We start from the raw sequence: 23,912 nt of genomic DNA, 5'->3' as shown, positions 1-23,912 counted from the left end.
ACACAATATTGAGTATGTTGTTTGTGTACTCACCAGGCTCTGGTATGTCTGCTAGACCATGGACGCTCTCTGGTGGTAGGTTGTCCCGCACCTTCTCTTCCCAGGACCTGAAGTATACTGGTTTGGCAGGAGGGCCACCGCCAGTGCGCTGACTCAAGGCGTGATCTTTCTCGATGAGTTTTTTGACCCTCCTGCGCACGTCATATCACCTGTTCTGGATATCGTCCTTTGTGCACAACGTTGGTGCTTGTGCGTTCACCTTGTCCACAATCCTCACCCACATCTTCGTTTTCTGTGACATGGGGGTCCTTTGGACCAATGTGCCAAACAAATGTGGCTCTACTCTGATGATCTCGTCTACCAGCACTTCTAACTCACTATCTGTGAACTTTGGATTCTTCTTTGGGGGCATGGTGATGGGTGGTGGTGGTGAGTGATGTGTGTGTGAGGGTGCAAGTGAGGGTGGGTTAGTGTCGGTTTTGCTAGCTGTATGTGTGGGTGCTTTTGGTGAGGTGCTAATGGTGTGAAAGTTGTGTGATGGGTGAGTTGTGAGTGTGTCTGTGGTTGCTGTGTAATGGTGTTTTCTGCTGGCTGTTGTCTTCTATTTGCAAAGGATCATGGTAGTGATTGATGTCCTTTATATAGGTGCAGTTGTGGGTGTGTCTTTGTTCCAAGTTTTTTGGGGGGATATTTATTGGCTTTGTCATTGCTTGTTTGGTCCGTTTTTTGTATTTTTTCCTTTGGGTTTTCTAGGCATGAAGGAGACGTTCTTCTGACCAAGACGGACGCTGATGATGGCTCGTGCGGGCTTCTCCAGCTCGTTGACACTGACATTCTTTTGTGTTTCATACCCGTCGGTCGCAGAGATCTCTATTGCTTGAGGTCCCTGTTTTCTGTGCATTTCGGTTGTGCGAGTCGGTCTGGGTTTACACGCATTGCATCGTACTGTGCGGTCCGGACATCGCGGGTACGTGTCGGTCGGGTTAATTCCTGGTACATATCGGTCATTGCAAATCGCGTAGGTTTTCCAGCCGAGTCACTGTTTTCCCTACAGCTCGGTCGTGCGGCTTGTATTCCGTACGTGTCGGTTGTAATTTGCACGCGTTGCATCGTACTGCACGGGTCGTACGGCGCCGGTCTGTGTTGGTCGGTCTCCGTTCCGGGTCCGTGTCATCACAATACAGCAAGTTTGAGAGGGGAATAGTGGCGAGCTTTGGGTGTGAGAGTTAATCAAAACCAAGGATGAAAAGAGGTCTGCCAAGAATAGATTTAAAAGCATTGGAGCCAGGACACACCCGTGCTTAAGCACCCAGGATGTTGGAATGACCCTGGAAAGGATGGCCCCATTGCCCAGGTTTAGTCTGACTCAAGAATCTATGTATAGGTTTTCAATTGCTCTTTGAAGCATTGCCGGTGCATCGCACTTCTTTAATTTGCACCACAGCAGATTTTATGTGACTCAATTGAAGGCTGCTTTGTAATAAATGTAACATAGATAAATTGGTTTCTTGGTTGGTTTTGAAGCTTCAAGGAGCAAGGTCAGTACCATGGTGATTGTCAGAGTCCCACTTTTTTTTGTGAACGTTTGATTAATCGGAGTAATTGAGGTGACATTACCCTAGTCAAGTAGCCATTCTAAAGAACGTCTGCATAGTATTTCACATCATTATCGATAAGGGCTATCTGGATGTAGTTTTCAGGTTTTTACTTGTCGCCCCCTGAAAGATTAGTGAAATGATTGACCCTTTCCAGGAAGTTGGGATTGGGGCACCTGACAGAGCATGGATGAATAAAGGGGTCATGTACCTGTCCCATTTTGCTAGGTTGGTCTTATAGATGGTCTGGAGGATTCCGTTCGGGCCGGAAGCACCTGTGAGTCCGGCTTTAGTTATCTGCCATTTTACCTTGTCCTCATCTAGGGTTCCCTCCGAGACAGTATATCTGAGGGGCGCTGCTCATCCACCAAGGCTGCCCGTGGGTGACCCAGTGTATCTACTACTATGAGCAGTAAGGAAGGAGGCCCAGGCCTCTTCGGACAGATTTGATCCTTTGTGTGGCGGCGCTTTGTCTTTTAGAGTGTTAACCAGTGGTGTAGGTCATCGTCGTCTGTCGCTACTCCCGCTAGTCGTCATCTGTTGCCAGCACCCTTTCCCCCCCACTCTTACCTGCACTGGGCAGCAAACTCAGGGATCACCCCGGGTGGCAAAAGCTCTAGCCACGGCACTGGTGTTGACAGATGGCCAGAAGGCATTTGCGTTATGGTGCTTTGTATCCCAGATGAGCTTGACCCAGAAGCTGTTTGCAATTTCTCTTTTTTTGGTCCAGATGGCCCTTTTTAGCTCCTTTTTCATGCGCCCAAGATCAGATGCGAGAATTTTGGTTGGAGGGAGCCGACGTACTACTCTCAGGGCTCTGTTGACCTCACTTTACAACGTTTTTATTTCTCTACTCATGCACTTGTTCTGACTTTGATCTGGATGGCCTGTTGATGTTTGAGAAGCGTAGGGGTTGATTTTTGAGGTGTGTTGTTGGAAGAAGGATGTTATGAATGTTTTCCAGTTGCATTTAAGAGAATTCATATCACTGTGAGCCAGCTGCAAGTGATCTTCAGCTTCCTGTTCTACGGAATCTATGTTGGTTGCTGACCATTTTACCTTCCATAGGTCAGGCAGATAGATTGATCCCGGAGGTTCTGCAGTGGGTGTGATCTCGATCAATGCAAGGGCAAGTTGCAGCTCCTGCGGCAGGTGCTCACTCTCCGTTCTTTCCCCCATTTTGAAAGAGCATGCTAGTTGTAGTAGGCGAAAAGAACCAAAAGTGTAATCAATCAGGAAATTACGGCTGGTGGGGTGGTAAGACATGGCGGCTGGTAAATCACCTTGGAAATGGCAGTTCAGGGACCATAGGTCCAGGTGTTCCAGTTTGGCGAGTAAAATAGGGCCGCTTTGGTCCCTCTTCCCCAACTCTGGGATGTCCCATTGGTGCTCTTGTGCCTCAATGATCTAATTCGTTGGTGAGGAGCCTAATATGTAGGTGTTAAAGTTGCCTGTGACAATGATAAGGTGGTGCAGATGGAATGCCCCTAGCCTGAGAAGGCTATCACATAGCTTCTTCAACGTGTCTGCATGTTCTTTGCGTTTTGGCTGTGCATAGAGATTTACTAGTGTCACTGAGAGACCTGTAGTTGCTCGTCCTTTCTGCACTGCTAAGCACAGTATTTGAATGTTGTCCGAGTCTGTTATCTGCTCCTTTGTGCTGACCTTGATCGAGGTAGACAGGTGAATTGCAAGGCCCCCTTTACTCCATCCAAATTTAGATTTTTTGGGTTACCGGGGTTACATGATCTAAGAAGTCTGAGATGGAGGTCGGTTTTTGAGCCAGGGCTCCTGTAAGGGAACCACAGAAAAAGTTAGAAGGAAGGAGATGAGGACCTGGTCTTCAAGTTTACTGGCTAAGCCGTGAAAGTTCCAAGAGCAAAGTTGGAGAATTGTTGTTACTAGTTCTGTGGCGTCTCCTTGGGCTGCCACTGGACGCCTTGGTGGTTGTGGCTTGTTTAGTGCTCTTGCAATCCACTTCCACTCACTGGTCACTTGCCCTTTCTAGTGCTGGCTCATGGAGTGGTATATAGGATCTGAACCACCTCCTTTTTCTTTGCTCTATGGGCTTGCCCCTAGAGCATTTTTCAGCACTGAGAATGGTTTTGGTTTTGGCTTTGGTTTCAGCGGGATGCTCGGTTTTCCTGGCTCACTGTCTTCTTTCCCTGGTTCTAGATATTTTTCACAATTATGCCCCAAGCTAGGAAGTGGTTACTTTCACGTTGCACCTTGTCTGGCATGTCTGGTGTGCTACAGATGACCTTTGTGGAGTCTCTCTGTTGCCCATGGTTTATGTTTACAAATTTAACATATTCGATGTCGACAGTGGTTACCCCAGCTAGATCTGGAAAATGTTTTAGCAGCTTTAAGATGTTGCCTCGAATGATGATATTGTTGTTTCCTGTTGAGCAGTAAACTGGGTGATCACTATGATCTCTTGTATCAGCGATCTCACAGGGTGTGCTATTGGGCGGCAGCTGGGTATCAGTATAGACAATGAGTCCTTTGTGCTTTTGTGCTGCCAAGAGTCCCACTGATTTGATTTGAATGGTTCTCTTCAGGACCAAGCTGTTTTTTTCAGGGCTTCCGGGGTAGATTTGAGAAGTCTTTATGTCTAAGGGGGGCAGTCCAATGGCCATCTCAACCTGAATTTATTTAGCTAAGTTTACTGGCATATTTTATGGGTGGAAGGTAACCCATTTATTGGATTGTGGGCAGTTGGAGTGCCACTGTGCATTGTGATTGGAGTTAACTGCCCACTAGTATTATCGTTTACATTTTCTTCAACTGGGTTGGCTGGCAGGAGATTGTAGGTGGGAAGAGGCTCTTTTCTTGTGCCTTTGTCCCCAGACAGGTGCCAGCCTTCAGCTGTCGAAGCTGCTTGCGCTGAAGGAGATTTGTCCTCAGTTGTGTCCGCTGTTCTCCCTCTTTCCTTATCGAAAGAATTCTCCACATTCCCTTCTGGCATCAGAGCTACTTTTCCAAAGATGGCATAATTCTTCAACCAGTTGGTATTAGGGAAGTTTTTATTCCTTGACTTCCTTCTTTGTCGTATTTTTTTGGGTCTTGCGCCTCCAAATGCTTCGATTGGGATTGTCAGTGATGTGTTTTGGTTCAAACTACTAAGGCCAGGCTGGCTTGGGTCTACCTTACTGCTGGAGTCAGTGTTGGGGATGTCTCCTTTTGCTTCCCGATTAGTGGCTGCTCCTGGTTCTTTTACTATGGACTGGACTCTTGGGAGAGGTTTAGAAGTGGTAGGGAGCCAGTGAATGGTTTGGCTGTTAAAAAAGGACTAAATAGCCCCTATTCACAAAAGTAAAGTGAGACAAAAGTCTAACTTTATGACTTTCGGTATTCACAAAAGGCATTTACTGCTCGTAAATGGCCCTTGTGAATACCAAAAGTCATAAAGTTAGACTTTCGGTATTCACAAAGGGCATTTATGAGCATAAATGCCCTTTGTGAATACCGAAAGTCATAAAGTTAGACTTTCATCTTACTTTACCTTAGTGAATCAGGCCCAATATGTTTAGGCTAGTCATTGTTGTTTTAGGTTGTATCGGCACAGGACTGCCCCCTTTATACTCTGTCTCGTCTGATGGTGGGTTGATCCCATTGACCGTTTGGGGCCTCAAAAAGGCCTTTAGTTCAATTAATGAACTGGCAAGAGTAGCTTGTATCTTGCTCCGTGTTTCCAGTAATGGAGAGCATGTGCACCTTGGAGTTCGTTCTCTGGCATCATTTTGGGCCCTTGTGATGAGATTGTTTAAGTCAGAGATCTTACCATCAATCCCAGCCACATAGATAGCTACAGTGTTCAATATCTCTATTTGAATATCCATTTTTGCTGAATGGTAATCCATGGCATTGACCATTGATTGTATGGTCTTCAATATGGAAGGCCAGACTCTTGCATCTGGATGAGGGTTGGTCCTTTTTGCAGCAGTCTCTGATTTAGGGGTCCCGTCTCTTGGATTCACCTTATCTAGATTAGCCTCCTGCTCGAGGTCAGTGGCGTAGGAGGCTTGCATCTTCACATCTCATCCCACCTGTGTCAGATAGGAGGTGTCCACACACTCTGTGCGGAACTATGATGCCATGTGGAATGTTCCTATTTGTTCTAGGTTTTTCCAAGTGTTTCTGTTGCTATTTGATTGCTGGCTCTGTCTGACTAGAGGGGAGGCAAGATAGAAGTTGTAGCTTTGGATTTCTTTAGGGCAGCTGGCTCCACTGAGGTGAGGGGGTAAGAGTGCGCTGCCATTCTCCAATGCTACATTTCTTGCTGCCATGAAGGCACAGGTTGAATTTGTTTGACCAGGGTGGCCTGCGCCCCGGCTGGTCAGACTGGTGGTATAATCATCAGATTCCTCCAGGCCTGTTGACCTGCTCACTATGTTTGCTTGCCTTGCTTCACTTGCATCACATCCTTCTTTTGCATTTTAGGATTCACCTTGCTGGCTCAATGTTAAAAGTTGGGTGGGTCTGCTGTTATCAATGCAAGCTTGAGCAGAACTGGTTGGTCGGGCTGATGCTTGTGCTGGTGATTAAATCAATGATCTCATCCGGATCTAGAGTCCTGCTTACTAGGCTTGTTGGGCATTCTGGGTGTCCTCCTTTGACTTTGTCAGGAGCGCTTTGGTCTGTCGGGGTGATGACTTGGGAATTAGGAATGTCCATGGAAGTCAGAAGGGATTGGAATTAAGAGGGCTGGCAGGTCCTTGCTATCAGATGTTTCTGAGAGGATGGGCAGGTTTGCATCTCTCAGAAGTTGAAGTTTAGAGGTGATTTTCAGTTGGTTGTCAGGGCGGGCTACCTGGCCCTGAGTGGTAGTGGGTCGTTGGGTAAGCTTCCTCTGCTTGCTTCCTTGCTGCAGTGAACTTCTAGCTTTACCTGACCTCCTCCTAATGAGCTGTGTAGCAATTCAGACTTTCTGTATTGCCAATTACTGCCAAATGCTGGGCAGCCTTGGGTCACAGGGGCTTAGCCTAGACTAAGGCTGGCTAGTTGTGCTGTAGTGAGCTGTGATGCGGCTTGAGTCAGTCAACGTTCAAAGTTTTTTACTAGTGCCACCACACCCCTCTCCTGAAATGGTTGTCTTGCCTAGTGGAGATGCTGTAGAGGCAGGGAGAAAAAGGAGCAAGCAATAGAATGCCCTGAGACGCTCAGCCCTCCCCAGAGGATGAAGTACTTGGCCCTGAGGTGGCTGGTTTGTCCAATGGGGGCCCAGTTGTAGCCTGGTAGTTCTCCTGAGACTCTTCTGAGATTTTTGGCTCTGACTCGGTCTGCAAATGCAGAGGGTAGCAACCTTCTTGACCCCTTGGCCGATCAGTGCCTGGGCCAGGACTTCCAGGATTTTCGGAGTGGGGGCAGGCACAAATCACCCTGCTAGTGAAGGTGGAGATGACAGCAAGACACAGGAGCACACCCAGCCCACAAACCGCACCCATACCAAGTCAGACTACTTCCATGGGCCGGGGCTCAACCTGAATTTGGCCGGGGCCTACCCAACCACAGCATTGCCAAAAGTAGCCTCTCCTCCCCCTCTCTTAACAGCCTGCTGCGATTGCGTGCACCTTCCTTTAGCCTCCACTGTACTTTAACTGTTGGGAGTGAAGGTGGGGTTGGAGCTGGGTGGAAGGTTGTGGCAGCCTCTGGCCTTCTGTGTGCCTTCTGCCTTCTGTGCCGGTAGGAACCAGTCTCAAGCATAGGATAAGCAGAGAGATCAGTATCTCTCGAAGTCAAAAGGGATCCGTCATAAACTCTAACAGTGCATATATTACTTAAAACATACAGATATACTCTCCTAGTGTGATCTTCACACCACCCTTCCAGGAACCAATAGGATTGAATTTCATGTGCCCATTAGCAACATCGTCAAACTTTCCCTTTTCAATTTCTCGAAACCTGGACATTCACACAACCTTGGATAGAACAACGTTGCTGATATACGGTGATTATACACCTTTCCCACTTCATCAGCTCTTCACATCTCTGCCATGATTTTCTTCTCAGGCCTCGCTATCACTAATATATTATACTCCTTTATCTAGCTAATGAAGCCTTGGAACCACATCTGCAGAGGAGAGAACATTCAAGACAACCAAATGCATTTCAAATTCAGGCCTAGTTAAATTAGCATGGTTAAACACTAACATGTGCGCATCAATTACATAAATACATGTGCACAAATAACTTTTAAAAAAGTGCAGCAATATGAATGTAACTTATGTTAATGATGCAATGCACTTTCAAATAAATACAAGTTGAAACATAAGTGGGAATATGTATGAAAACTACATTTTGATCATGGTTAAGCTAAACATCAATGTGCACTCATTTATGAATCTCTATTTCCTACTACAGTGAATGCAGTTCACTTGCCATTAATGAAGTTAGACACACAGAATATATCGTAATAGGTGCACATAAATATTGCACTTCTGTGACGTGTAAGGGTGGAGCTAAAAGTGTTCTGCTCCACAGGGTTAACTATCTGAACTGTCTCACTTTGGCTTATCATGTTCTCTTCATGTCTTGCATATTTAGCTGCTGCATTTTGTGAAGAATATACATTTCAGAAATCCACTGGGTGAAGATGTGTACTTTGATGAAAATGGAGATCCTCCTCTTGTCGCTGACTTCCTGAACTGGCAGGTGACTGCTGACGGTAATACCAGCTATGTCTACATTGGGAAATATGACTCTAGGCTGCCAGAAGATCAAAGACTTGCAATTCATGGTGACCGTGTAATCTGGGGTGCTGGATATTTTCAGGTAAGACACATTTAGCATTACACATTATGAGAATAGACCATTTCAATCAATCAATCAATCAAAATACACTTTATTCGATTTTTAAAATCATAAAAGCCATAAAACAACAATATATACAGTTTAAAAATACATAGCTCTTGATTTAACACGTCGAGGCACAATCATCATATACAAGGATACAAATACAAAGATACAAATGGGGAGTGCAAGAGAAGACAAAATGATATGGTCACGCTTCACAGTTTTCCCAGTTCATACCATTTCCATAGTGGGCAGAGCCCTTTTTTTAATTCTATGCGCTGCTACCAAAAAACTAGCCACAGAAAATATAGTGGGAATACTGCCAAGAGACTGCAGATAAACTAGGGCTGGCCTAACTTGGACAAACCCAGCTTCTTTTAAAATGGGTAACAGGTATTTGTTCCTGGCAACCCTATAAAAACTGCAAAACATCATAAAATGCATAGTGTCCTGGGTGGATAAATCGTCACATTTACATGGCGGGCCCCTTTCCGGTTTGCTCCAAGACTGATAGCAGCCTAGGGTATATGGGATTAAATTAAATCTGAATTTAATTAACAAATGTCTGTGGAAGGGCTTTGTTACAAGAGTAAGATAAGGCTCTAGGGACGGGGAAGATAACAACATATAGTGTGATCTGACTGTTGTTTTTGTCAGTTCGTGTTCCTCGCGAGCCAGTCTCGCCTTTCCCATAAAGTGTATTTTAATCCAGTTAATATCCTCTTTCCTAATAGAAGACGGCAAATGAAATAGATTGGGGCGTCCTAACTGGGCAAAAGTGTGTCTCACGTACTCCAACCACGGGATTTTATTCATGTGATCGAGAGACATAACATCCTGCAGGATGGCATGGTTAAGGGATAATTCATTGTTTAGCCATGTCTTCAGCCAGCATTTTAAGGGAGCCAATCTAAGCTTATCTGTTACATAGTCTAAACCCACTTCCTCGTGGATCGAGAAGGTAGGAGTAGACTGGGGAACAGAGAGAAGATGTCTTAAAAACGTATTTTCCACTCGTTGTAAAGTTTCCTGGGTAACATACCCCCATAATGACGAACCATATATAGCTATGGAGATACACTTAGCATTATATATTTTTAAAAGGGCCTCCATGGGCCTTGCCCCCAACCTATTTGCAAACCCCAAAAGGGCTGATGTGGCTCTCGCCATTGAAAGATTCTTTATCTTAATCTGGGGATCCCAGGTACCCCTCAAATCGAATGTTACCCCCAGGTAGGGAAAAGATGCAACCCTGGACACTACCTCGCCCTTGCAAAAAAAGGAAATATTTTTACCCTTCCTACAGTGGCGAGTCGCCCCCATGGTATGGGACTTATTGGCATTAATTTTCAGGTCTAGCTGGTCCATGAATACCCCAAATCAGTCCAACAAACGCTGGAGGGCCACCCCGGTACGTGCTAACAGGACTGCATCGTCCGCGTATAGGACAGCAGGTATTCTTATCTCTCCTACACGCGGCACATCCCCCTCCACGGCCTCGAGATGTTTACCAAGGCCGTTTATATAGATGGTGAAAAGGAGGGGAGCCAAGATGCAGCCCTGCCACACTCCTCTCTCCGATTTGAAATGGCTGGTGCATCACAAGCGACTTATCAACCCCTAGTTCTAATAGGGCAACCCACAATTTTGACCTATTCACTAAGTCGAATGCCGAGGAGAGGTCCATGAACGCCAAGAACAAGGACCCCTCCTTGGCAACTGTGTATTTAGATATTAACATGTGGAGGTTTAAGCACTGGTCCACAGTGCCCCTCTTTTCCCTGAAGCCATATTGCACATTTGACAGACCTCCCCTCCTCTCAATATTTCCTCTAAGTTGATAGAGTAAGACTCTGCCTAAGATCTTAATAGCAGAGTCTAGGAGGGAGATAGGCCTATAGCACCCCGGGTCATCGCGCTGGCCCTTCTTAAAAATTGGCACGATGACTGATGTGGCCCAGCTGCTTGGAAAAATGTTACTGTTAGCAACTGTAAAAACATGGCTCAAAACCCCTGCCCAAAGTGGGTGCCCAAATCGCTAGCACCATAGACTTTTCTAAAGTGGTTAAGCCATTTTTCCTCCGGGATAACACAATCCATTACTTTATTATCCACATCTGAAAAAAAGGATTGATTCACAGTGGCCCAAAACTGAGAGCTATCGCGCAGAACGTCGTTTGACATTAGTTTCTCCCACGCCGTCTGCTTTATGGCTTGCTTTCTCCCCATAATGGTGGCCTTATATACCTTTTTTGCTTTAGTAATCACGGTCCTATCTCTCGGGTTTCTTTTCAGAGCCGTCATTAGCGCCTTATGGGCTTTGGAACACTTTACATCAAACCACCTATGCTGTTTTTCCACCCCCCAGGTGCGTTTAACCGTTAGAGCATCAAAAACTTGCGCACAGATACCTTCAAATGCCCCCATGACTTCATGTGCTGGGGCACCCTCCTCCTGACAAATCCCCATAAGCCCCTCTATTTTAGGGAGTAATTCCTGCATAAAATTTCCGGGCACCACATTCGTCCATTTGAGCCTTCTCCCTTGGTCTATAGGGCATAGGGCTGGTCCCGGAATGCTAAGGTGAGACTTGATGCCCAGCCGTTCACCCCACATGACTACAAGCAAAACAGGGTTGTGGTCACTGTGGATTGATACTATTGCCCCATAAGACACTACTCTAGGTAGAAAGCCTGCGCTCAGAAAAATATAATCAAGTATGGAACCAGGGATTGATCCTTTATAAGTGACGGTTCTTGCGCCTTTCTCTGAAGTGTCGGCTTCATACAAATTATGATTAGCGAGTAACTCCTCAAGGGCTTCTCCCCCCTTGGAGTGCTCGAAGTGGGATGTCTGTGAGGCCATCATGTTCTCCTGATCTCCTACCACACACAGATCGCTACATGGGTGAACATTAAAATCGCCTAATAAAACCAGCTCACAGTTCGTGTGATTGTTTTGACTAAACATAGGGAGGAAAGTATCCAGGCAATCTAAGTGACCTGTTTCCGTATCTCTATCCCAAGAATTGTAAAAATTAATAATGAGGACGTTGCGGTTCGGTGCAACGGCCCATTCTACAATTAAAAGGTTTAATGAACCACTTCGAACCTGACTTCAGATTCAGAGAAAAGAGGGACATAAGGCCACCCTTAGCCCTACCAGACTTACTAGGGACAGCTGGGATAGCAAAGGTAATAAAGCCATCTAGCCAGAAATTAGGAGAAGTATCCCAAGTTTCCTGGCACGCTATGATGTCATGGGCACTGATAAAGTCGGTCCAGTCTACATCTCCCCTCTTGGATCTTGCCCCAGCAATATTCCAACTAATCAATTTACATACTTCAGGCTCACCAAGACTAGGGGTTCTAGGGCTAATGGCTTGTACTGGGGCTGGCTGTCAATCGATTTCCTCAATATCAGAAAGTGGAGAAAATCTGTTGTTCAAAGCCAATCCCTCCCCTTCCTGTACTCTATGCATAGGGTGTCTGGTCAAAACTGGCCGGATACCAGGATCCCTCACAGGGGTATATTGTGTCAATGACGCTGGACCTGCACTGCCCGCTATATAGTTCATACACCCTAAGCAATTGTCCCGAGAACCAAGAGCTGGCAGTGGGGGCGGGTAGAAATATCCCAGGGGGATAGGTCTCAAACAATCAGTCCCTGAGATGTCCGACCCATCCCAAAATAATCTATCAGCCAGGTCTGGGCAATCAAAGTTGACAATAACACAATCGCCCTGTACTTTCTTAGTTCTTTTCCCAATCCACCCTACCCTACTAGCAAATATCACATTGTTGGCAATTTCTGACCCACCGCAGCTTGCCTCCGCGCACCATGACCTTGCCTTAGTAATTAGAGCAGGGGCCGATTCACCCATTCCTTCTGCAAGAGGTGGTACGCCGATGAAGATTGCAACTAAGGGGGCTGCCTCCGGGGGCAAATCGATGTTTAGGTTGCAACCCTTTAGCCCCATATCTGTTACAATCCTTCTAGGATTACTACCCCTCATTTGAGGTCTTAGCTTGGTCCATCCTGGCGCTGAACTTAGGTCAGTGCTATTGTTTATTGGGTTTCGCACCCCCTCTATATCTGGGACCCTCCCACAGCTAGGTAGACTAGGGTCAGATATTTCTCTACTATTACTAGACCTTGGGTCCCGTAGCGCACTTCCCCCTACCAATTGGAGGGAAATTGTGGAGAAATCTTTAGCCAGTTTATCAATAATAGAACATTTTGTCAATAGACCAGCAAGACAAGTGTTCAAGGTCTCAACAATGTCCTTCGCAATACCCAACAATAAAGGCTCGATACGAGCTGTAAACAATGTCTCTAACTGGTCTCCGAGTGTAGCCTCCCGCACTCGGGCTGTTGTTGGGTTGCCCTCAGCTTTCCTTCTCCTTTTCGGGACTTTATTAAGGTCATGAGATCGTGGCTGTGTGTTCTCATGCAAGGCCAAAACCTGGGTATCGTCAGGTGGGAGGGGCGCAGTGGTTAGAGTGAATGTCGCGGTTGGATTGGCCTGTAAAATAAGCCCCTCCGGCTCAGTAGGGGTAAGTGGGGCAGCATCGATGGCATGTGCAGGCAGTAACAATGGGGTAGGGGGTAATCCCAGCTCCAATTCGGCGTTTGCAATTTCCTTAGTAAGCACGCCCACCGCTGAGGAAAGGTAAGAGATGATGGACTCAGACTGTCTTGGCACCTTGGCCTTTTTGACTCCCTGGTCTGTGGTTACATTATGTTTTCGCTTACCAATTATGAGCTATCAGGGGGCTGGCCCAGCCCTGCCTCCTTCTGCCCACAGACTGCCTGCCCTTTGCCCGGGCTTTGCCCGGCGCCGCCCGCGCGCGTTCGCGACGCGGAGGAAGCAGCTGATGTTTATGCGCCTCCGGGCACGCTCAGGCAGTAAGTGGGCGGTGCTGGTCGCCGCTGTGCAGGCTGGGAGCTGTAGTCTCCACCCACGGCGGCCGAGCGATGTTACGAGCAACGGCGGCGGAGGAGAACACGCAGCGTCAGGGCCCCAGCAGTGAAGATGTCAACCGCTAAAGGTGCGGATCAGTCCAGCCCCAGACAGTAAGTGAGTGAAGCCCCCGCTCCACCGAGGAAGCAGCTGATGTTTATGCGCCTCCGGGCGCGCTCAGGCAGTAAGTGGGCGGTGCTGGTCGCCGCTGTGCAGGCTGGGAGCTGTAGTCTCCCCCCACGGCGGCTGAGCGATGTTACGAGCAACGGCGGCGGGGGAGAACACGCAGCGTCAGGGCCCCAGCAGTGAAGATGTCAACCGCTAAAGGTGCGGATCAGTCCAGCCCCAGACAGTAAGTGAGTGAAGCCCCATTTTAGACCATTTTAGTTTCCAACTAAATGTCAAAGGTGCGTCAGTTTACTTCGCCAATTTACCACCCCTCCTCCCGAGAACATTACATTTCCCATAATAAAATACACTCTCTTCCTCAACTTGACTGAACCCTTTCTCCCATTAACCCCATAATGGCAAGTTTAGAGTCAAATTAGGCTGCTGCAATGGAGCAAATGAGGCCTATCTCCTAGTCCAGTTGTAAAATGTAAACAGAGAAAAGTCAAAGTCAAGGAAGGCTAAGATGACAGAATGTCATTTTAGTAATTAATTCACAAAAATAAAGCAGATCTGTTTTCAAATCACAGTTATGGATTCAAAAAGAATATGAAGAAAAAAACAAGAAAAGGTCATATCATTTCCTGAAATTAATAGCTGCCAAGTATCACCATATTAAGCGTATATTTTAGTGAGTATCGATTTCAGTCAACATCTCTAAGCATATTTTGACTTTTAAAGTGAAAGTGCAAGTCCTGGGATACTTACTGCCATTGACTAAAATAGTACTTGCTGAAAGTTACCAATGTTAGTTAGTAAACAGCCATGCATGAGATGTTTGTAGCACACCCGCTGTCTGGTTTCCTGAATTCTGTGTGACTGCACTTCTTCCCTCTAAGACTTTACTGCTGTAAATGGACTCCAAGACTAGATCATCCCTGTCATCTGGTGTGCCCTTTGTAGGTCATGGCAGGCAGTATTGATACCTATGCCTCTGCACTCACAGGCCTGACCATCACCACAACAAAAGTTCATACACTGCCTAACCTGTGATGGCTGCTGTGGCTCAGTTCTCCTGTGCTCCCCAGTATCTGTTCTTTCTGGAAACTAATCTAGCTGAAGTCTGGGAGGCTGGTGATTAATGTACTAGAGTTAAGCCCTGGCGGGCCCGACTACCATGAGACAGTGTGGCAGGCACCGTCCTGGAGAGGAATTAGCCAGGGAGGCAGTAGCACCAGCTGGGCAGCAGCCGGGCCCTTTCACTTTAGCCTTGCTAGGCAGTGAAAGATGAACAGTTAGTTGTCTTAGAGCACAGTATCTCCCAGGCGCCCACAACCGCTATGTCATCTGGTCTGGTGAGAGGTGCTGCAAACCACATTCTGCTCTGGCAGGTGGCGTGTCATCTGCCCCATAGGTGAGTAACTTCAGACACGCTCGAAACCGATCCAGTATCAGAATCAGTCTGAGAATGCACCGAAGTTAGACTGGACGGACTGGCAGCTTTTGAGGAATCCAGTGGTGCTGTAGCCTGGTGGGGAGCAGATGGGGTGCGGAGAGGACACATTTTCATCCTCAGCAACTGAAACAAGAAAGACAGAAATTAGAAATAAACAATGGAGCATATTTTCAATCCCCTATCACCACCAGGGAGTCACTTTTTTGACGCTCCAGTGGCGTAGCACCATTTTCAATATTTACAAAGTGGAGCTAAGCCACTTAGCATGGCTTTACGCCATCTTGTAAATATGCCCCTTTCCGCCACAGTCCTCTGCGTCAAATGGGCACGCAACGGGTGTTGCTGTGGGCGTTCCATCGCAACACCCATTGCTTTTTGATGCTGCCCCAGATTTACAAGGAGGTGTAAATCTGTGGCAACGCCAAAAACTAACGCAATGCAATAGCAGGCGTCAGAATGGCGAACAAGGTGAAAGGCTTTTCTTTATCCACGTTTTTGCTTTTTCTATGTGTGTTCTACAGCATGCATAGAAAGAGCAAAAAGCCATTAATTATTGTTTATGTGCAGGAAGGTGTGCCTTCCTGCACATAAACAATCATTAAATAATGACGATATGCTACTTCTGTGTGTGCTTCAGAGTGCAGCACACATAGAAGTAGCAAATCAACATTATGGATTGTTTATGTGCAGGAAGGGACACCTTCGTGCAAATAAACAATCATGCCCTGCAATGCAAGGGGGCCTGCGTCGGCGCTAGGCAGCGAATTTTAGCGACAGCGCTAGGGAAAACACAGGGATTCACCTTATTGTGGTAAACACGCGCATCCCTGCGTTTTGCGTTTTGAAAATGTTGAAGCACTGCGCTGCCAGATTTGGTGGAGCTCCGCGTTCCAACATTTTCTAGTAAATATGCCCCCCGGGATCACCTGACAACACCTGAATAACGTGCCTAATGTCTGACACAGAGGTAAAGCAGGGATTACATTAAAATGAGTTAGTTTAACCCGCGGTGCGAGCACTGGGCAGCACAGGTCACAAGAAGGGCTTTCTACACAATACAAGCACTCTGACACACATTTCCAAATCTAGGATATCTGCAGAAACTACAAGGCCATTATCTCCTTTTTAATGTGGCATGTAGAAAATGCAAATGATTGTACCTTGGGGCATACCTGTTCATACTTTTGAAACTGCAAATGCTTTATAACACTGCAGCAAGATGGAAACTCATTACACTAATTTTTCAAGAGCTTCACAGGGCCATCCAAGGGAAAGGGACATTGGGGGTCATTAGGATGGCGGGCGGACTTAAGTCCGCACGCCACCCTAGCTGTAACGGGACTGTCCACCTGCCATGCAGTGGTACCGCGCCCCTGATAATGATGCGATCCGCAGCGGTCGCATCTGGCAATTTAACATTGCTGCGGGTGCTGCTGGCTGCAGCCCCCACCGCAATGTCCAATGGCCATGTTGTGCATTTCCATGCACAACGTGGCAGGCACCGTGCGGTGCCTGCCACCTTGTGCAAGGAAATGTGGTACCCTCCCAGTGCACAAGTGCCACACCCACCCGAGGGGGCACGTAACAGGTCCCCCGAAGCCGGCCTCCGCCAGCCTTTCTATGGCGGTTCCACCGCCATGGAAAGGCTGATGCCAGCATCGTGATCGAACTGGCGGTGCCTTCAAGGCACCGCCCCCATAACCACGGCCATATCCGCACCACCAGACAATCGTTACGATTGCCTGTGGGGGAAGCGTGGCGGGCGGTCTTTGCGCCTACCACGCTTGCGGAACGTTTCCCCCACCATCCTGATCTGTCGGGGGGAAAAGGGCATGCAGATGGCGGAGGGACCACCACCGCTGGGCCGGCGGTGGCAATCTCTACGCCATTGTAATCGGGCCCTTTGTTCCTAAAAACTAAATTCTGAAATTACTCTCAGTAATGAAACACTTCATTTAGGACTAGCCCCTTGTGTGTCCTTTACCCCTGCAAGGAGAAGTCATTGGCGGAATTACATTTCCAGTACAGGTGGCAAAACATTTATTCATGCATTATGAAAAAAATAGACAAGGCCATCTGAAGTTTGCGAAGGAAGTACCCAAAAACTGCACAGACTTTGAGATGAGTCCCAAGAAAGACAGTTGGTAACCAGTGCATGGCATGGGTAGCGCATGTGTTTCTCCAGGGTTGTCCAATAAGGCACGTATCCCAGCTGTCAGTGTCCAGAGCAGGACACGGTTAGCACCTGTGTTTCTCCTGTGTGGGGTTTTCAGAGCATTATATCCTTGTAACTAGTGGTCAGAACATGTCATTGGAGGGGTCAATCCAAACACTCAGCCTTTATTCACCACTTTTGAATGAATTCTGTGTCACTGAGAAGCTAACATGCAGTCAATGCACGAAAGGGACAGTCGCCTGTCACCCTGATTGGATACAGTCAAACATGTACAAACTCTTCATAGAACTTATACAGTAACTGCATGTACAAAGTGCACATCATGGGATAAACTCTGTAGGATATTTAGGCTGGCTGCCTGTAATCATTACATTCCATAGTTTTCCACCCTGACCTTAAGAGTAACCATATATAGTTCCCACAAGTGAGGTGATTTTTCACCTTCACCTCCGGAAGTACATGATTGAGCTCCTGCATTGGCTACCTGTTGGTTCATCTCCGCAGAAACTAGGGTAAATGCTAGGCCTGGGCGAAAATTCCGTTCCGCTCGCGGAAATTGGGATAATTTGACATTTTCGCGTTCCGCGGAGAGCGCGAAAATGTCCAAATTTACTCAATCCGCATCTTACCGGAAATTTTTTTCTTGCTCGCGCTGCAAAAAAATACATTCTCGCGTGCACGCGATCGCCTTACCTGAATCCCCGCGTTCGCCGACAAGTTTTCCCGATCCGGTCGTGTTCTCCACGAGATGTTGGATTGTTGGTAGCCATGTGCGCTGTCTCGCGAAAGTTCGCACCCGCATTAACGTCATTTGTCGCACGATCACGTAATTCGTCACGCGATCACGTCTTTCTTCTCGCGATCATGCACCGCAAGAGTATGAGATGATTGAGATCTCGAACACGTCATTCTCCACCGCGAGCGAGAGCGTGAGGACGCGGGCACGTCATATCAAACGCGAGCGGGCGGGACAAGTGAAAACAAGATGGCCGCGCCCGTGAGCAACCGCATGGGTAAGTTGGCGAGCCGCGATCAGGCAGAAAATACCGCGAACGGGCGGGAAAAAAACTTCTGAGTCTTCGCGATATTTCCGCGTGTTTGCGGATATTTTTAACATTTTCGCGATAATTTGCAAAAGTGAATTTCGCAAATTCCGCCCACCCGTAGTAAATGCATAGAATTGTTTTCTCAAGAGCACAACACTAATCCCAATAACCACAGTAACCACTGGGAAAAAAGAACCTTAGTTTCTGGAGCAGTATGCAGTCCAGCATAAAGCACTTTGATGCTCCATTAAGGCTAATTAAGTGCTTTCTAAATGCAATTACAATATAATAAATAGATAACCCTCCTGGCCCATAATAATATTAATACCATAACACTCAGTAGTCGGGCAGTCCATTGTAGTTCATACAGGCTGCAAAATAATTCCCTTAAAGAATGTATGCAATGCAGGTAGGAACGTTTGCACGAGTATTCTTCAAGACATCCTTTGAATGCACAAACAGTCCAAAGCATTAGATGCTAAGTCAGCTAAAGCTATACACCCTACTCAAATCATCACCTCATCTTTTAAAATCGGTCACAACTGACCCTGCTGTTCCCAGCCCTATTCTATCGTACCTCTCCATATACTCATTCAGTGTGTCCATATCCTCACCCCATGCTACCCGCAGCACTGCACCGCCTTTTCAGCTTGAATATATCTTACTGTGTCTTGGTTTAGAGCCAGTGTTGGAACTTTCTTGTTTTACGTCTTTTCATTATACCATGACTTATTTACCCTGACCATACTTTGTTGAGGAGCTAGCTTTGTTGTCACTAGATCCAGAAAGGCATTTGTCTATTACTATGCCTGTTCTGGTAATGTATTTTTCTCGGGCCATCACACAAGTTGGGTTAGAAGCATTGCTTGAGTCTTAGCAATGCCTCCAGCCGGGGCTGTTTTGGAAGTTCCATGAGATGTCATCAGGGCAGATCATGATACAGAGACTGTATAAATCCCATTAACTATTATGCACAAGGATGAACTCAGTGGCTCTTCAATTGTCACATTATATCGTTAGTGTAGTTGTTGGTCCTTTCTGGTGAATATTGAGGCTTTTAATATAGAAAGAATGCGCTAAGGAATCAACACAATTTTCACTTTCATGTTGTCTACAGGTGCCCGAGTCTGCCTGCAGTGAAAATTGCCCACTGGGTTATAGAGAGGCTGCTCAGGAGGGAAAGCCTGTCTGCTGCTTTGACTGCATCCTGTGTCCAGAGGGAGAAATTTCAAACACAACTGGTAAGAAGCAAATGTCAACACGTGGTTTGAGCTAAGAAGAATGCAGACAGCATGGCAGGTTTTTGTAAGAAGATCAGAATCCCAGAGTCAGGAGGTATTGGTAAAAGGTAGTAATCAGTAAGTGACACAGTTGAATAAATGTCAAATCGTAGGAAAAATACTCATGCAGTTATCAAAGAAAAGACAGTTGAATAAATGTCAAATCGTAGGAAAAACAATCATGCAGTTATTAAAGAAAACACAGGTTGCCAATAAATGGCAGCAGCATAAATACCAACAGACCTCTTGACATAGAAAAGTGCCTAAAACTGGAAGAAAATCCTTCAATTATTGTCCCACAATACCAGGTGAAAAGTACATCAGTGCCAGATCACACAGTGATAAGCCATGCATCCCTTTGGCCCACTTTATGGACAGTGTGAGACCGGCCTCGTGGCGTGGATCCTCCCGACCAGCCAGCTACCCTGCAACCACGCCGAACCTCGATGTTACAGCCTGCCGGCCCCCGTGGGCCAGCCTCCCGAGGGCCGGCCAGATCCCCAACACGCATGCCCGGCTGAGGGAGGGCGAAACCCTCCCAAAACCAGACCGAGAGGCGCCGATCCGGTCACACCTCTGGTCTCTTCCCCGAGGGAGGTTCGATCGACCACCAGGCTCCCAGGGAGCAGGCGCCTCGCCCGCTGGGTGTCTGGAGTTCCTCCGGGACCCCCTGAACAGATCAAAGGACCAGAACCCCGACACACCGCCCCCAGGCACCAGACCCCTCTCCACGAGGACTCCGGACTTCAAAGAGGAGGGGGAGTATAACAAGGGGTGCTGAAGGGATGGGAGGGAGAGAAGACCTGGACTGACGAGAGCCGGCTGACGCTGTCGCGGCTCCCCGAACTCTGAATCATCTGAGCCCTGCTGACGCTGTCGCGGCTCCTCGAACGCTGAAACCATCCGAGCCCTGCGGACGCTGTCGCGGCTCCTCAAACGCTGAAACCATCCGAGCCCTGCTGACGCTGTCGCGGCTCCCCGAACCCTGAACCATCTGAGCCCTGCGGACTCTGTCGCGGCTCCTCGAACTCTGAAACATCTGAGCCCTGCTGACGCTGTCGCGGCTCCCCGAATTCTGATCCATCTGAGCCCTGCCGACGCCGCCGCGGCTCCTCGAACTACGAACCTCCGGTGCCTGCTGAGTGACTCGCGGCCCGCTCCTCCAAGAGAACCGGCAGAGATTGCCGAGAGAAGCAACACCCCCTCAGCTCGAGGAGTGAGAGCTGTGCGGCGGGTACTCCGCAGAGACACGAATTCAAAGACTGTCCCGCTACCCCTTACCCCTCATTACGATACCACTGCCTCTTGTGGCACAAATTCTGCTCCTGCCTTCCGGATCATAAAGATTCCTATAACCTATGATAAAATCTATTATCCTGCAAAGAACTACTGTGTGGTGTCCCTCTATCTGAAAAGAGTAGTGCAGCGTGTGCGATCCTAGGTACGAGACCCTTCCAGGAAGGGCCTCCCCGCTCTTGCTCGGCCAAACTTGAGGAGAGGTGGGCCTCCGGGTGGTCAGGAACGTATTCCGCAACCTCCCGGGGGAATGCTTTCCAACATTGGTGGCAGCGACGGGATCCGAGCCAACACCTAGAGATCGTGCAGTAGACGGCTAACGCACTACCCAGAAGAAATGGAAGGGAAAACTTCCCTAGGTGCCGCCGGCACCAACCCGAGCACGACATTCCGAGAGGACCAGTTGGAATCTTATATGCACCGAGAACTGAAACAATTTTGCAAAGACCTTGCAATCGCTACCACCGGACTAAGCACGAAAGAGGACTTCCAGGAAGCATTAAGAACCTGGGTCTAGGCGGGGACTCCCCAGACACAAACAGAAGGAGAGCCTCCTAACGAACCCCGAAGCAGCCCGGGGAGGAACGGCGCCCCCGAGGGGGGCCTATCCCCAGAGGAAATAGCGGACCGAGAAAGAGGTCGCAACCACGAACTAGAACTAGCCAAATTGAAAATCGAAGGAGAGATAAAGCTGGCCGAAAAGAAGCTGGCGGTAGAACAGTTACGCCTACAAGGAGAACTTGAGGAAAAGAAACGACAAAGAGAACACGAAGAAAGAAAACTCCAGCTAGAGCACGAACGTACTCTGAAGGAGATCGAGCTCAAGGCTAAGAATGCAGAGGTCAGACCCCCGGAAACCCGACCCCCTTCCGCCAACGTGGAACTAAAGGTCCACATCCCCAAAGATGTGGTGAAAGAATACTATAAGAACGACGACATCCAGCAATGGTTCAAAGCCTACGAAGTCACCATGACCTCCCACCGAGTCCCGCAGAAAGACTGGGGGGCTGGGCTGTGGGGCCGGTTCCTGAGCGAGGGAAGAGATACCCTGCTGGACCTGCCTTCCACGGTAATGAACTCCTACAGTCACATGAAAGAGGCCCTAGTAGCCAGATATGGGCTCACCCCTGAAATGTACCGGCAACGGTTTAGAGACTGCAAGAAGATACCCGGTACCACCTGGGTGGAGTACGTGAACTTTTACAGCCGGGCCTTGGACGGGTGGATCAAGGGCAGCAAGGTCTCCACCTTTGAGGAGCTGTTCGACCTGATCGCTTGGGAACACTTGGCCGCTAATTGCTTTGTAGAACTACGCCAGCACCTCCTGGACAGCAAACTCACAGACCCCCGAAAACTGGCCGTTGAGGCTGACCGGTGGGTAAACACCCGGGCCTCCCGGGGTCCCGTGGGAGACTACGGCCGCCACAGTCAGGGCCCCCCCGCCAGAGGGGCGGAGGGAATCAAGGCCGGCCAAGGGAACTTCCGGGGGGATCCCCACGCAGCCCTCCCAGAGGACAACCTCCACCCTTTCCAGCTCCACCTCCAGCCAGCACCGGGCCACCGGGGAGGCCGGGGCCTCGCGTGAGGATCACCTGTTTCCGCTGCCAACAGACCGGACACTATGCCAGCGACCCTCAATGTCCCATGTACCAGCGAACCGCCACAACGACTCCGCCGGCTCGACAAATGTCCTCCGTAGCCCTGGGGGAGGAGATGGAAGACTCCGAAGAATGGAAACCAGCCGCCATGGCCTTGGTCTCTCTAGGGGACCGGGAGATGGTCCCCGGAGCGCCCCTGCCCGCTAACACGAAGAAGTACCGCCAGCAGGTGACGGTCAATGATCACCGCGTCGAGGGCCTCCGGGACACGGGGGCGAGTGTCACGGCGGTTCATTGTCACCTGGTCTCCGAAGATCAGATCCTGCCCGGCACCTTTTGTCCTGTCATATCCTCAGACAATTCCGAGAGCCTCTGCCGGATGGCTCTGGTTCCCTTCGAATGGGGGTGAGTCACCGGCAAGTTAAAGGTGGCGGTACGAACCTCCCAGCCCGTGGACTGCCTCCTGGGCAACGACCTCGAGAATTCCCCGTGGGGACAAGTGGAACGAAGAGCCCATCTCGAGATGATGGGCCTACCCGAATGAGTATGTGCCACCACGCGCTCGATGACTCTCAGAGTGCCTTCCTCTGAGGAGGGGGAGGCCATGCCGCGGAGCACCGCCACCATCCCCGAGGTCCCAGATGCACCACCCGAGGCCAACGACCCCCTTCCGGACGAAGCGACCGTTCCCGACGAGGGGTCCGTGCCTTCCGACCCCGAACCCCTGACCGAGCTTGAAGACCTGCCAGAAATGGCCCAGTGGCACTGCGAAGGAGGCCCCTCCCGAGAAGAATTCTGCCAAGAACAATCCACCTGCCCTTCCCTCATTGGACCCCGACAACAGGCCGAGGCCCAAGCAGCAGGCGACCAGACTGGCAACCACTGGGTATACTGGGAAAACGGCCTCCTCTACAGCGAACAGAAGTCGGCCGAGTTGGGATCGGCCCGAGTACTAGTGGTACCCCTGCGCTTCCGAAGTCTCCTCCTGGGCCTGGCCCACGATGTACCCCTGGCCGGACACTTAGGCCAAGATAAGACCTACCAGCGGCTCGTCACCCACTTCTATTGGCCCAAGATGCGAGCAAATGTGGAGGCCCACTGCAAATCCTGCCCCACGTGCCAGGCCAGCGGAAAGAGTGGGGGGAGGCGCAAGGCTCCGCTGCAACCCTTCCCAGTCGTCAGTACCCCTTTTGAGCGGGTAGGGATCGACATCGTGGGACCACTGGACCCCAAGACAGCCCAGGGCCACCGGTTCATCCTCGTCCTGGTGGATCATGCCAACCGTTACCCCGAAGCCATCCCTCTCCGCACCGTGACGGCCCCCGTGGTAGGCCGGGCCTTGATGGGGATCTTCTCCCGCGTGGGGTTCCCCCGCGAAGTCGTGAGTGATCGGGGTACGAACTTTATCTCCCGATACATGAGGTCCTTCTGGCAGAAGTGCGGAGTATCGTACAAGTTCACCACCCCGTACCACCCCCAAGGGAACGGCCTAGTCGAGCGCTTTAACAAGACACTGAAAGGAATGATCATGGGCCTCGCGGAACCCCTGCGCCGGAGGTGGGACGTCCTCCTCCCCTGCCTCCTGTTCGCCTACCGGGA

The 23,912-nt window shown here is 49.1% G+C and overlaps 1 protein-coding gene across 1 annotated transcript in view; it reads left to right on the top strand.

Annotated features, from left to right (window-relative positions):
* Positions 1 to 23,912, top strand: part of LOC146855860 (vomeronasal type-2 receptor 26-like) — a 500,093-nt gene that overhangs the window by 294,167 nt on the left and 182,014 nt on the right. The window contains exons 3-4 of the mRNA XM_085651181.1: positions 8,142 to 8,369; positions 19,257 to 19,380. Coding sequence (XP_085507307.1) covers positions 8,142 to 8,369; positions 19,257 to 19,380 — 352 coding nt within the window. The remainder of the gene's footprint in view (positions 1 to 8,141; positions 8,370 to 19,256; positions 19,381 to 23,912) is intronic.

Source organism: Triturus cristatus, chromosome 4_1 (assembly GCF_964204655.1).
Source record: "Triturus cristatus chromosome 4_1, aTriCri1.1, whole genome shotgun sequence".
In the NCBI taxonomy this organism is placed as follows: domain Eukaryota; kingdom Metazoa; phylum Chordata; class Amphibia; order Caudata; family Salamandridae; genus Triturus; species Triturus cristatus.
The sequence above is the reverse complement of the archived record's forward strand: the minus strand, read 5'-3'. Positions and strand labels throughout refer to the sequence as shown.